The sequence below is a fragment of the Varroa destructor genome, unplaced genomic scaffold (genome assembly GCF_002443255.2).
Source record: "Varroa destructor unplaced genomic scaffold, Vdes_3.0 BEIS01000002.1, whole genome shotgun sequence".
NCBI classification, from domain to species: domain Eukaryota; kingdom Metazoa; phylum Arthropoda; class Arachnida; order Mesostigmata; family Varroidae; genus Varroa; species Varroa destructor.
Window position 1 is genome coordinate 12,651,137 of NW_019211455.1, and position 15,064 is coordinate 12,666,200.

At 39.6% G+C, this 15,064-nt stretch overlaps 1 protein-coding gene and 2 long non-coding RNA genes across 3 annotated transcripts in view; 2 read left to right on the top strand and 1 right to left on the bottom strand.

Annotated features, from left to right (window-relative positions):
* The window catches only part of LOC111244754 (uncharacterized), a 4,484-nt gene extending 1,305 nt beyond the window's left edge, over positions 1-3,179 (top strand). The window contains exons 2-3 of the long non-coding RNA XR_002671053.2: positions 2,171-2,238; positions 3,025-3,179. This is a non-coding gene — a long non-coding RNA (uncharacterized LOC111244754). The remainder of the gene's footprint in view (positions 1-2,170; positions 2,239-3,024) is intronic.
* LOC147757391 (uncharacterized) lies at positions 838-13,446 on the bottom strand. Its single transcript, XR_015320694.1, has 2 exons — positions 3,100-13,446; positions 838-1,444 (listed from the first exon to the last, which is right to left on the bottom strand). It is a non-coding gene; the product is annotated as an uncharacterized LOC147757391 (long non-coding RNA).
* Positions 13,447-13,487: 41 nt separating this feature from the next.
* LOC111245963 (uncharacterized) lies at positions 13,488-14,957 on the top strand. The gene has a single exon (XM_022795022.2). It carries the CDS (start codon positions 13,562-13,564, stop codon positions 14,753-14,755), a length of 1,194 nt encoding a protein of 397 aa, XP_022650757.1. The 5' UTR covers positions 13,488-13,561; the 3' UTR covers positions 14,756-14,957.
* The last annotated feature ends 107 nt before the right edge of the window (positions 14,958-15,064 follow it).

Below are 15,064 nucleotides of genomic sequence, written 5' to 3' on the forward strand. Positions count from 1 at the left end.
TATATTTTTATATTTTCGTTCGTTTCTAAGTAATAAGGTTTAGAGCATGCTCACTCAGTAACTTCAAGGCTAACTTTATGACCGCCGCTTGGATGGTAAGCCACTCGTGCGTACGATAAATGGCGCAACTAAGAGAGAATCTTAGATTTGTTATTAATATGTGAAGAGACTTTGGACTTGTCTAAGTTAATGGTCACAACAACTTAGTATAAATAAATTGCCATGTACGTTACTGTTTATCTCTAACTTTACTAGCGTGTGACACTGAGCTGAATTAATTATATAATTACTACTATTATTACTATACTATAGTGAGTAAACTATAATAAGGCTAAGGCAATCAGCACAGTAGTTTCAGCACACAGGGAGAAACTGGGTACCTCAAACGTATGTTGTCTAATCGTATTTACCTAAATGATTTTCAGTGTAAACACGTTAGAATAGAACTTAAACTTATTTTCAATAAGAATCGTAACTTTAAGTATTTTATTCGATTAAATAGTAGTTATGAGCTGTACTAAATTTTGAAAAAATATATTTAGCCCTGTGTCGGGCAAATCCATTTTACTGAAGCTGCAACAAATACTTGATTTTTTGCCACCGCTAGAAAATTTCATTGTTCTATACAGTGGATAACAAATTTGCATCAAAAAAACTTACTACATGTGACAAACTACGACTATTAAAATTTGAGCATTATTATTTCGACTATAGTTTCGCTTGATACCATTGAAAATTTTATAATTTTCATTGCAGCAGACCAATGAAAAAAAATACACGTAATCATTGCAAAATAAGTTTTCTATTCTTCTAGTAAAAAAAAAAAACCGCAGAATGTATACTATTATCGTCTAATTTATTTATACAATTTTTATCGGTACCTCCTTCAGCCCCCAATGGCACAACCGCTTTAGCTGGTCAATCGAGCTTTACTAGTGCGTCCTTTTTTTTTTTTTATTTTTTGTTTAGCGCACCATTGCAATAGAAACTGTTAGGGCAAGGATCGGTACTCATTTTTTTTGGATAAGCATATTTTATGTGCACAATTAAAAACCAGTTTCAGTAGATAAGCATGAGCCAGAGAAAATAGATTTCGCAGAGGATGCCTTTATGCAACACGGGTGCATACGAGATGTTTGATATGCAATATACAGAACTATAATATAAAACAAACAATAAGCCCAAAACACTAGTACTACACTTACAACTTGAAGAAAAGTTTCTGTGGTGTTACTGTTTCAAAGATGGTTGATAGTTTTGACTCCAGTTGAAAATTCAATAGCAATGTTGTATGACTCGAAGGATTTAATTACATAAACATGAGCTCTACTTCTCTGTGTCGCGTTCAGAAATTCTCACGTCAGCAACCGGAAGTAGGTGACCTCATGAATATCCTTGAAGACCGCAGATGGCGTTGGCTGGTATGATGGAAGCAGTTCCAAATCTTCAGATTACGTTAGCGGTATAGTTAGTACATATTATCAATGACAAAAGTAGATCTATGGCAAGTCAGTCAGTTTCGTCGCCCACCCATTTGCATTTCTTCACAAATCAGTCTAGTTCTGCTTAGCGAAATTAAGTTGTTTTTTTTTTCTAAAATCATGCATGTCCTATATAATACGTTCATTGAAATAATCTATCGTTTTAATAATAGACCATTGCTTGAGCAGGATCAAGATGCTCTCAAAAGAACTTCCTGCCCGTTTACCTGTTTCCTAATAGATCTACCCACATCGAGAGAGTGGCAAGTTTAATAAATAATAGTGTACATATTTTCATCGTAACATGATTGTTATATATTATATTATGTAAATATATTGATTTGTCGCTATCTAGAAAAATTAATTCCTATGTCTGGATAGGAAATATTTGATCATGAACATTTTCTAAATCCTGCTGATGGATAACTTTGTGATGTCATCGTTACTATGGTGTGTTACTTCTTGTTAATCGTGCTATTGCTTTTAATGCCGATGGCGAGGAGCATGAACTCTAATTGTTTTGGCGAAACGAAAGCCGACCGTTAAGTTGAAATAAGGCGCTGGCCTAGGACACGGTGCGTCGCGACTTTGGCCCAACAACGTGTACTAGAAAATTAGATTAACTGTCATAAAAATCGAGCACGTTTCGCACAAGTAAAAATATCTTAAAGGAATTTTACAATTTCAAGTTTCAGTAATCAGTACATTGGCAACAGCAGATATGGACCATCTCAATTCCCTAATAATGATTCCTTCGGTGAGTCTTTCCGATATTTGCATTACTATCCCTTACATTGGGTAGTAACCCAATGAGATATACAAATGTATAGGTATATTTCATAGACAACTCAAAAGCTTCGTTTTAGTGCCTTTCTCTAAATAAAAAAAAAGCCTATTTTTATCATAATCTCATAAAGTATTTTACATTGGAATGTTCTAAAAGTTAAAAAAAAAAACGGTTACCGAATTAGACATTTAGGAAGGTGATGTTTCAAAAATGAGTAAAGGTTTTTTTCTAAGATAGTATTTTTAATTTGAATAGTGAAGATCGGTCAGACACATCGAACGGAGTACTATCAGTCGGCGTAAAAATCAAGCTAAATAATTTAAATGAACAATTTCTGTCTCGTGACAACAACATGGCCACTGTATTTGAAACAGTTAGAGCATTCTTATGCTTCAGAAAAATAGATGTTGCTGATCACGAAGCATAACTTTTTTTTCCCCCTCTGTAATAGTTGGCCTAACCATTAGTGGCCCATATCTCCCCACCCGAGTAACTTCGACTTGTGGGCCCATATAGGTCAATGAAATATGAGTCTTTCATTGATGTTTTCTCGAAAACGAAAAAAAAATATTATGAATCTGGGTTTTAAAAACTTCGGCATGTTAACCACTTCATGCTCAACAGATTAATAAGGCTTAAAATTGACTATTTTCTTATTTGCAATTGCCAGGAGTCCGTAAGGTAAATAGTAAAAGGATAAAATTAAAAAAACTAATAAAGGACAAAAATACAGTAAGCTTCTTGACATCTTCACAGTAAAATCGACTTAAATGTGCCGCATAGAAACCTATACGGGATTTAGGCTGTATCGATTATTCGGGATATACTCACGGGACGTTGGACGTCGGACGTTTTAGGCTTCGTAAACAGGCCGAAGTGTTACCAAGAGAAGCTGTCAGGGGATCGCCAGGTGGAGGAAACGGTGATAGTTTATTGAGTACTGAAAGCAGAAAACACTAACTAAAGCCCCAGACTGCAGTAACAAATATCTCGAACTGTGGTGTGAGCTTCATAGACGATATTCACATATACATTCCTAACAAAAATGGCTTTCCAAACACTAGCCCGTCCTCTTCAAGTATTGCGAGATTCTAGTGCTTCGAGTCTAGTCGTAAGATTTCGACGGGAACAATTTTGATTTACGGAAACCGCGGAGTGTAGTTTTTCTCGGCATCGGGTGATAAATGCCGTATTATACATAGGGGGTGTACATCTTGAATTTCTGCGCATTAGACTGGAATAAGATGCTAGAAGACGGTACGCAAGCGACGCCAATAAGATAACTAGAAGTCCGAGAAGCAGAAGGCTTCAGAAGATTCTTATCTCTGCGTTATCGTTTTTGCTTCTGCTGATCAAATACAGCCTCTCGCCAATAATTGTTTCTCATTTTTTTAATTTTATTTATTCATATTTTTAATTTAGGTTTCTAGCTTTTCTTTTAAACAGCACTTAAAAATCTTAACTACATTTTTACATATAGTTAGTCATGTTGCGATCAGTTAGAGTACAATCTCTTGCAACCTAGCACTTTTTCTACCTGCTCTCACTAACATAACTCAGGCAGCATTGAGAAGACTTTATGAAGGACAACACTTGTTGGCCTTTCTCTAAATTTAAGTTACCACTAAAAGGTCATATATATATATATATATATATATATGTATATATATATACATATATATATATATATATATATGACCTTTTAGTGGTAACTTAAGGTAGACATATATATATATATATACATATAATGTTCTTCAAAGAGTTCATTATCTGATTCTTGATAAAATAAAAATAAATAAGAATCTGTAGTTGTATGTAATAAATTATAAATTGCGAATTTGTCTAAGCATTTTCGATATGTCATATTGTAATATTAATCCAACATTTGAACCTTAAATTTAATGTAATTTTTAGGGCTTGCGTTAGACCGCAATGACCTGGCGCTCAAGCTATATGTGTATGAACGATACGTGAGCCTGAAGCTGATGGACATATAGCCGCACGGCGTTTCCACATACGCGATATTATAGTGCACTAATAGAAGATATCGCAAAAACATGATGTATCGTTCTGACGTTTAGTTAGTCCTGAACGTTTCCATTAGATGAAACCAGTTGGTTAATATTCCCGCGCCATCAGTCCTTTGAACTTCATATCGAATATATTCATGTAGAAATGACATTGCTTTTTTGTGGCAAGCAATTGGCATCGTCCAGCTATTGTATGGCGTGCAAGGCCCAGTCGCTAATTTCGACTTGTAGAGCCCAGATCGCAGGTATCGAAGCGACGTAACGGTAGACAATGAACAGAAGAGATTGTAAGCAACAGGAGTAGCATGCGTTTTCTTTTCCTGACGAGTACTTCATTGCAGCCGTCAGATCAGCTGGACGCCTGGTAACAACTACTGCGTAGGCCACTAGCGCCGTCGGTGCCAAAAAGGAATCAGCTGCTATTTAGTAGCTATTTTCAAAGCGATTGTCTACGTGAAACACTTGCTCGACACAGTCACCCATAGAGCTGAAATAAAGATTCATTTTGACGCGTTCATTATCCAATTCGTCGATCGAACAACTATTACGTTTCAGTGTGTACCACATAGATAGATATAGGCATATCTAGGAACGAGTTAAAAAGAAGAGTATCAGCCATTTGTCTCTCAAACACTAAATCATACCGTTGCTGTCCCAAGTAATTGAACAAAACATATATAGTTTACCAGTCGATGGCAAAATAAGTGATTCAACCAACTCTAATAAAGCTAATTTTTAAAATTTTTTTGTTATATCAAACGTATTCAATTTATTTATAACATAGCTAATTTTTGATAATTATTTACACTGTGATTATCTCCAAGGTAAGATACCCATATGAGGGTAATCCAGCATTTTGGACTTACATACATAACATGTTAATAGATGATAGTATGATGGGCAAAGTTGGAAAACGTTGAAGTTCAGTCGCTGGGTGATCAGAACGCTCAATAGCCCTGGCCTCATGTAGCTTTTCCAAGATAACTGTTATTTCTATAAAAGGCTCAATTATTGCTTCGAAATAATTCTAAGAAATGTCATAATTTTTTTTTGAAATCAGCTGAAGAAATCTGGTTTTTACAAAGCCAGCGAAGTGATCACCTTATCAATGGCAGTTAATACTATACTAGACAATATTGAGCACTACACCCTTTATTAAAGATGATACGGAACTTTCGACCTTCTCACTCGTGGCCCACGAACGACTCATCGGCGACAAAATTTCTCCCGGGGATCAACATGTCGTTAGAAAATCGTATTCATCATTTAAATTATAAAAATAAGCCTTATCGTTCGCACACCTCTATATACGCATCTATCTATACACGTTTCCTCTACATTGCATTCAGCCGAAAACACAGTCAAACTGACAGGATCGAAACGAAGTTTAGAACTGGCCAGTTCGCTGTCTATCGGCTGCTAGATTGAAATTATTTTCACACAGAAACCTTGACCACCATCTTTTTTCCTACGATTTATGGCGTTAGAGTGGCCGCGATTCAGGCTAATAACGTCCACGATCAAGGGACACAGCGCGTTCTCCGCGCGTTACTTCATGAACGCATCCAACTGTACTTCAACTTAATCGAATTAATTTCTCGCGCGTGTTAATTTTTTAACAGGTAGAGCATCAACCTAGGCTTCCGATACCATATGCTGTGCTTAGTCAAGCAGAAGCCGGTAAACTTTAGTAAATAATCCTGGCGGTCATGAAAAAAACAACTATGCATTGATTCAGAGTATGTGCTTAATTTCGGTCTTCGTAACGAAATGAAGAACGCCTTCTTAGGCTAGTTCGTACGTTTATATATATACACACACAAGATTGTAGTTTTTGCATTGACACTGTTTTAGCACTGAATATAGACAAAATATATGTAAACATCCTAATGTTAGATTCTCTCTGCGTGATCTCAATAGAAGCAGCCAAACATACGTGTCAGTCATCGCTCGTGCCATTAGTTCATTATCAATATTTCGTACAAACATAGAAGCCGTATCGTTTTTAACAATGTCACAATTTCAGAAGTTGCCAATGCTGGCTAAGATCAGGAGAAGTAAAGAACTTGTCGATCGATTATGTAAACTTGATGTCGATCGTGATGAGCGATAAACTGCTGGCAAAGATAAAACATTTTTGAAAGCTCCGTATAGATAACGTATAACTGTTTTGGTTACGGCAAGAGGACACTTTGCCTAGATCTATCTAAGCCTTATTGGTGCAATGTATATGAGTAAAAACACAGTACGGCAAACCAAACAAACTCGAACCTCCGACGAACAATTAAAGTCTGAGATAGGCGCATATCAAACGTCTCTGAATTTCTGTTCTGATGGGGAAATGGCAAAGAATGGTTTTTTCCAGCTAGATGTGGGTTCAGCACAAATTACTTAATTTTTGGGTAGGATTGACATTACTCTAAAACTGCCAACTTTTAATTTTTGCCAGCTGTGCAAGTTAGCAGATTCTGTGCATAGTCGATTGAGCATTGTCTACGGGGCAGCCTGCCTGTCAAGAATTGATTAGATCAGAATAGCCTGCTTGTAGTTTAGGGAATTCAATATGTAGCGTTTTATTACAGGGAGTCTTCTAGAAGCTTTGCAGCTATATACTTACTCATCGATACGAAGGTGATACTGATAGCATTTAATTGTAACGTGAATAAAGTAATTCTGTAATCAATGAAGTTATTATGACTCGTTTATCAATGCCTGTTTGTCTCAAAGCGATGACATTTATACAGAGATTCTTATTGTATCATCAGTTTACGATCAAACGTGCTTTATGACAACATCTTCTAACCAGAAGATAATGCCTCCAGGGGAAACTATTATCATTCACACACCAAACAATGCTATCGATGCTACAGATAAAAGCTAGAGTCATTTTTGGATGATGGCAGTTTTAAAGTAACTTCATAGCGGGGTCTTAGCGATCTGCAAGCAAAGTTTTGCCATTTTCTCTATGGCTGGAAACCATTTCAACAACAATGACAGCTGCTAATATCATTTATTAGTGTGTGTGTGTGTGTGTGTGTTTGCGTTCACTTCTGCCCGTCTCCTTTTTTTGTCTCAGGTTATGCGAAGAAGTCGATACGACTGTTTCGAGCTGTGGATGGGAGATCGATGTATACTATCTTCTTCGTATTGTCAATCCTGATCTGGCACAGGAATCACGTCGCGCGTCGCATCACTTGCTTCTGTGACCGCCGCCGGAAGGCGCCTCTTCAAGGACACGTTCATTGCACCTTATTGCCTCATCGTCCACATAATAGTAGCATACATACAAACATAGCAGGAGAGATAACAAGACAGACGTAATATCGTAGTCTGCTTCCGCTCGCTCAACTCCGGAATCTGAAATACACGAAGTTGCTTTCTCCATTGTCGTTTTCAGTTTACGACCTCTCGTCGCGTTAAGGTACGCAAACTACGACGAGAACGAACAGAAGCGATCGCAACGGCCCTTCTTGAAGCACATGTGCACTCTTGTTTAATGTGTTCACTCATGTATAACGATAGAGATTCTATAGATACGTTGTGATACCCTTGTTACGTCTCGCATTTTTCTCGCCAGCTACCGTACAGGGGCATTAATGGGTATCTTGTTGCTGTACGTGGCGGTGAAGCATGTCACCCTGGTCATTAGTCGCTATTCGCTATACAATCAGTTTTTGAGGTCATATCTTTGTGCATCTATGGAAACTTTTACACTAGCCGTATACGAATTTATAGATACTTGTTATTGTTTATCTTTTGTTTAAATTTGCTCTTCGGTGATAAGAAATTGTTCTATGTATAATTTTATGCACTATTTTTCATTGCTATCACACAACTACATGTATTATTGAGATCCTGGCAACCAGCTTTACGAAACTGGTCTGGTATTATTCATTTATATTTCCGTATTACTAGCATGCTGGGTCACCTATTTCGAAGTCACCTGTACCCTTATCAGGGCTCAAGAGACATTTTATTATCTAAAAACGCCGCCTTCTCGACACGACTATTACAAGCTGAATACACACCTACTAGAAGCAAACTACTACATCGGTAAAGTAAGCTTCGCTTGCTCGGCGGCCTTTAATAGAGCCACTTGATTGGAATAGAAGCGATGTCAAATCGGGCATGGATGACATTTACATGGTGCCGAGTAGGGACATCGCTTATAATTGAAACTCGCAGCTGATAAAGCAGAAAAGCGGGGAAGGATTGAAGAAGGACAAAAAAGCAGAGAGACAGGTCTTCAAACGACAGCAGCAAAGCACAAGCAAACAATATTACTGGTTACGCAAATAAACGGCTCTACAGTGGTGAGAAATGAAAAAACCAAGAGACAGCCAAAAGCACAGCTCCAGAACGACAGACGTGCTCCTCGTTGCTGTCCGTATGCCTCGCTCGTAGGCAAATCTCAAAGACTAGCTAGTGATTTATCTGCCCGTTAACTACAAAAAAACACGAGGTTGAATAGGCTATTCGAGACATGGCGATTGTTTGTTGACAGCTTCATTTCTGACGGTTCTAGTGGGTTGAAACGCCCAGAATGTTGTCACCACGATAATCAACCGTGTCTCTATTATCCATTGAAGCTAGAAAGACCATGGCTTATATGGCTTTTCGTATTAGCCATTTACCTATCAAGCTAACGCTAACATCTGCTAACCATTATAGTATTAAACACCCTTCTGTCATAATAGACAACCATTAACTTCCACTGCTGTATTAAAAGCTTTTGTTCAGATTTTAGTGACTATTGCCCACGTTCCGACTCCACAGTTCTCATGCAAACAGTTTTTATTTCACGAGCTACACTACGAGCCTGCGATGGACATCATGGCGATGTGCTAACCCAGTCGGGTCCGGTACCTTCGTCATAGGTGACGCCTTACATACAGTCAATTACTGTCGGACAATCTACTTAGATTTACAGCCCATCAATGACCAGCAAGATCACAATGCGCAGCTTTTTTGTTTCTAGCCGGGTTACCAGAATGCGTTTTAGGTCCTCAGTGGAACGAACCATTTCGTATCCAGCAGGTCTCAATTAAAGTAGGTACACAACGAAGTTCCAAACGAAAATTTAAGCTACAAATTTGAACGAGCCTAGCCAAAAAAAAAAAACTATTAAGCAACCTATGAACCCATCTGGGCCACTACAAGCAAAGCCAGTTGCCCTTCCTGAGATGACCTGTGTTCGGTGCCTGGAAATACCTTACAAACAAGTTCCGCTGAAGCGTAAGACGTTTTTCCACGAAGCGATAGGATTTCGAGAATTTACGTAGAATGTGTAATATAGCTCGTTACTAAGTAAAAAACGAACGGGAGATTTTTATGAATATTGTAATCTGTATACTAGTGTAGAAAATGCGCGTAACGGTACTGTGTTTGCTCAAGCCATCTCATGAGTTGATAATAAACCTATGAGTCAGTACTAGTTTATATCAATGGAGTAATGTCAGAAGGTAAAGTTAGAAAGGAAATTGTAGTTGGTTAAGCAGCCGTCTCCAATAATTTTGTCGATTTTTTCTAAGGTCAATAAATAAACAGAGTACTAGGACACCTGATAGGCTGAAGCAAGCATATTTGATTTTCCAAGTAATCTGTGTATACATTGATTAAAATAAGCTAAATAAAACGGAGCTCGTAAATTTTAATGTTAGTCTAGGACGTTACGGCTGCCTGAAATTGAAATCTTTGTTATTCTAGTGAAATAATGTTTCCATAAGGTTGTACACTTTTATCAACGTACGACGTTTTGCAGCCATGATCTATTTACTTCAAAATACCCATACAATTATATGCTAACGAATAAAAGACATGCAAAGTCACCTACACTATTTAGTTAGCTGGAGAGCAATAGGGCCAAGCCTTTACAATTCTTAACACGTTTCTGCTCAACACCCACAGGATCATTTCTTACACATGTTCGCCTCCTTCTCTGAATTATTAACTTAGATTTTATGTTGTATGTTTCTAAGTTTAAACCGTGTTGTTTGGGTGGAATAAGAGAGAAGCTCACAATTAGCGGGTAGTCGCTTCAACAAAAACAAGTCCGACCGCAGGGGTTAAGTCCTACACTCCGCCTAAGCAGAAAAGACTGTGGCCTAGGGATATCTAATTGCACGTACCCTTAAAACTTATCAAAAAAATTTAGTGGGAAACTATTCCACCATCACAGAGACGTAGCATTGTTAACTATGATTGATGAAGCTTACGGGAAATATGCTACTAAATGATGGTTATTACAATATCAATAAACAATAGTAATAATTTTTTTATACACAAGAGCAGTAAAGTCTTATGTATTGATTTCTTCCTACTATATCTTTTCTTTAAGTTATGAGAAAATCCGCTCATCTTTCAGTTGGTCACATGACTTCTGTCTAAATCTATGATCCGTTGACCGTTAATAAATTGACACCCATGTTCTTTTTCTTGATTAATCAGTAATTGATTCAGTGAAGTTTAATAACCCTAAAATAATTTGCATTCAGGCAAATAAAGAAAAAATGATAGCTTCTCAATTGGCTCGGTTCATATTAAGAAATACTTCTCGTTACCTATATAATGATATCGTTCGATGGTACTCAGTAGGTGCTTGAGGGACCAAACGCGCTCATTTCAGAGTAAGAAGCTACTTGAAGCAACTATGTGCTCTAATCTTCTTTAGAACGAAGTAATTATGTGATAGCTTTTGAAACGGAAACGGAATCGGTATCGGTAAAATATGTCGCCGTACGAAAAAACCGTTTGCGAAAAAATTGCTAGTAACTATAGCACGACCAACAGCCAGAAACTATTACAGAAAGCCAAGTCATGTAGAGCGTACTCGAATATCTAGACAAATAGACCGTAAGGATGTCATACCAACTACATGCCTATAACGAAATTACGGTTAGCTCATTAAATTACCGAAACAGCACAAGTACTTCGTAAGTAGTTACCTCAAATGTAAACATAGCGAAACCGAAGGCCTGTGCTTAGCGGAAAATAGGGAACTGGAACTGTGATTTTATTTTGAGGACTTTGGCTTGAAGAGTAGACGAACCGAGTTTCAGGCTATACTTTTTTAAATCCTAGGAACTGTACGTGTAAAAATGTTTTTTTTTTTCGTCCCGAAAGCTCACGTCAACAGCTTTTAAGTAGTCTCACATAAATCAACTCTACGTAGTGGAAATTTGCAATGACAGGTGAAACGGGAATCAACATAACGGTATCGTTAACAGCATTGTTACAACATGTCTGTATAGTAGCATCTTACTATTTTGTATACGTGTGCAATCTGTGCAAGAATAAAAAAAAATGCAAGCCTTTTTTTTTATGTCTATATTAAGCGCACATCGTCTACCGAGCGGATAGGACCTTTTTTCTCTCCGGGTAAAGTACTGGCAAGGGCCTTTGAAGGTGACGCACCTAACTTCAACTGGCCCTGCATAAGATACCCCTACTGAATGTTACCTAGATCGTTGACAAGCATTCAGATAGATAACTGACAAGATCCCAATCATCTCCGATGTACAGTAAGCCACCGTAATTGTGTTTAATGTTGGTGATCGCTATCTGACCGACCGCCTAACAATCAGCTCCGCTTTCAATTCGAATAGTCTAATTAATGTTTCAGAGATTGACTTGATTCACTTTTTTGTTCAGTCACGAATGCTATATACTATACATGTCAGCGGAGGAAACGACCCCTGCAATCCGACTTACTGAGCCAATTCAACCTACTCAATCATGCAATAGGAAACAGTGAGACTAAATAAGGAAGCGTACTATTTTAGAAGATCGAAGCACGTGCTTCACCTACGATTTAGCCTTCATCATCCAGACCTAAGGCCAAGAACCATATATTCTAATGTTATACATTATCGAAACCTAAACCGAGTACTTGTGTTCGCGTAAATATCCCCTATATATAATATCAGTGTTAAACTTAGATGAAACTTGAAATGTTCTTGTGGACCTCTCAAATAGCGAGAAACCCTCGAAGCGACAAAAACATTTTCAAAGTTCTGGAAGAAGAGCAGGAAACTGCGAAGTTAAATGAAATCGATATTTTGCATTTTGTTCAACTCTGCCGACTGACATATTATAAAAGTAAACTGTTCTCAGTTCTTTCCGCTGAAATCGATAGAGGCACAAAGTCGCTCGCCGATGTCAACTTTCTTTCGATAACTTGCCATTGAACTTTGGTGTATCAAAGTTATTCTCATTGTACCGCAATACTTTCTGTAACGAATTGAGTCTGTTCTCAGTGTTCGATCAAACTGATATTGTATATTAATGCGTTTTCTGCGCACAAAAGGCTCAACGCACCCTGCCTGCGCACGCTCAACAAGACCTGGAGAGACAAGAAACTACGTTACCGATATCACTCCATGATATATGTAAAGTAATACAGCCCCCAAATATACTAGACAGAAAATCATTTTAAATGCTTAAACGTATAGGTGACATCTAAGATACTCCCATACTAATACATGTTGCATATGCCAATACCCGTTTCAGTAACAACGCCCCACACTACACAATTTAGTTCGAAGTATATTTTTTCAGACCACTGACCTCATCCACACAAACTGGAATCCTACATGTATCCATGTTAACAGGCACACGAGATGATTACAAAGAATTACTAACACATTGTCTCGTTATCGTATCTAAGTGTGTCTATCATTAGCAACGAAGATGATGTTTTGCCTCTTTTCTAGTAGGATTCAACTTCCGAATCGTGTAGGTTGAACCTATTGTCGCCACCACTATGATATGTTTCTCTATTCTATTCTACACTAGATTACACTACACTGTACAGTTCTTCTGGGTGCACCAGTCAAAGCTTCCAAACTGAATTGACTACCATACTACAATAGTAATACAAGTTAATTCAACTGTCCCCCTCGTTTTCTGGGCTAGACACGTGTTCCTTTCTGGGCCCTCTCCGGACTGCTCAAGAGCAATCACAGGCGCTCACGACTGTTACCATGGTAAACCAGCGATTAGGTAAGTACGTACGGATGCGCGAAACAAACAAGAATTGTGCAAGTGCGCCTGTGCGAACAAGAAATCCCACCATCACCATGCCCCCCGCCGCCGCCACCGCCACCACCACCACCACCACCACCATTGAAACGACGATCAGGAACAAGACAACCGTAGTAAAACGGCGGACTATAAAAACTGCTCGGGTGATAGTTTTCGGATCATAGTTGGTTTCGGCCTTCCAGCTTCTGCACTCTCCATCAAATCTCCTTTTTCTTGTTACCATGAGGGCGTTCCAGATTCTTTCTGCAGCCCTGGTGGCGACGGCCGCCAGGGGCCAGATTCTGTCCAGCTATCCAAGTTACGGCGGCTATGGCAAACACTTATATGGACTCGGTATCGGCGGAGTCTCGTACGGGGCCAGTTACACGCTTCCGGTGAGCGGTGGTATTAGCTACGCTACACCTGCCGCTGTTTCGCGTTCCTCCCGCACGCTGGTGTCGTCTGCTCCAGTAGCTTCCGTAGCCGCTCCGGTAGCCGCTCCGGTTGTTTCGGTAGCTGCGCCAACTATTTCGCCGGCTGCTGCTATCTCTGTGGGTGCTGCTGCCCCAACTGTTTCTTACATTTCCGGCTCGCAAGGCCTTGGTGGACGTGTTGCTTATAGTGGCCTTGGCGGAGGCGTTACCTATGGTGCTAATGGATCTGGTGGAGCCACCGTAACCGGCTCCGGCGAAGGCATCCGCTCGCACGAGATCCACACTGGCGGATCCGGAAACACCATCCGTGTTGAAGAGTACAAGGCCGGTGGCCAGGTTATCCGTGTCCACGACGGACCGCGGCGCGGTACTCAGGTCATCGATGTCCAGGGACCGATCGCTCCTGAAAACCACATCCGTCTTGTTTCACGCACCGGTGCTACCCAGATTGACCGTGCTACTTACCAGGACCCCCACGTTCAGGTGTTCGACGTTGCCAACCCGCCGCTGCCCGGAGACCGCGTCATCAATATCCGCAAGGCTCCCGCTCCTCCTGCTCAAGTTGAGCTGATCGCCGAGCAGCAGCAAGCCGCTCCCGAAATCATCGTTGGCGGTGACGAACCCAACATTCAAATTCAGCATGTTGGTGGAGAATCGATTGGCGGTCGAATCGTGGCTGCCCCAGCTGTCTCTGTAGGTGCGCCTGCCCCTGTTAGCTCTATCATCGGCTTTCATTCTACCCCTGCAGTCTCTATAGCTGCGCCTGCTGTTGCCGCGGCCGTTCCTACCTCGACCTACGCTACTGGTATCAGTGCTGCCCCCGTTGTCTCCTACTCTACCGGTTACGATTCCATCTACGGAACTGGAATCGGTTACGGCTATTCTGCCCCCTCCTTTTCGTACGGAACTTCCTACATGTCTGGATATAGCACCGGATCGGGTCTCAATGGAAGCTCTTTCGGGTCGACTGCCATCCTTCATACAACAAAGAGCTCCGCATGAGAAGTTATTGATTTAATAGATATAAAAATCAACAAAGACGAGACAGCAAGCAAGTAGCGAAGAACAACCCGTAATAATAGTAATGATAACGAAAATGGCATATGGAATAGATAGATTTTTCCCGTTTTAGGTACCGTGATTAGTTGACGGCTGGTTAATAGCAAGAAACGTGCTGGAAAATAAAAAATGACAAAGAAGTTAACTGCCAAAGTGATCGTTACTTTTCGACGGGTCACAATAATAATTGTACTAAGCGTTCTTAACGATATTCCATGATATATTACATAACGAGTTACGTATATATATCTA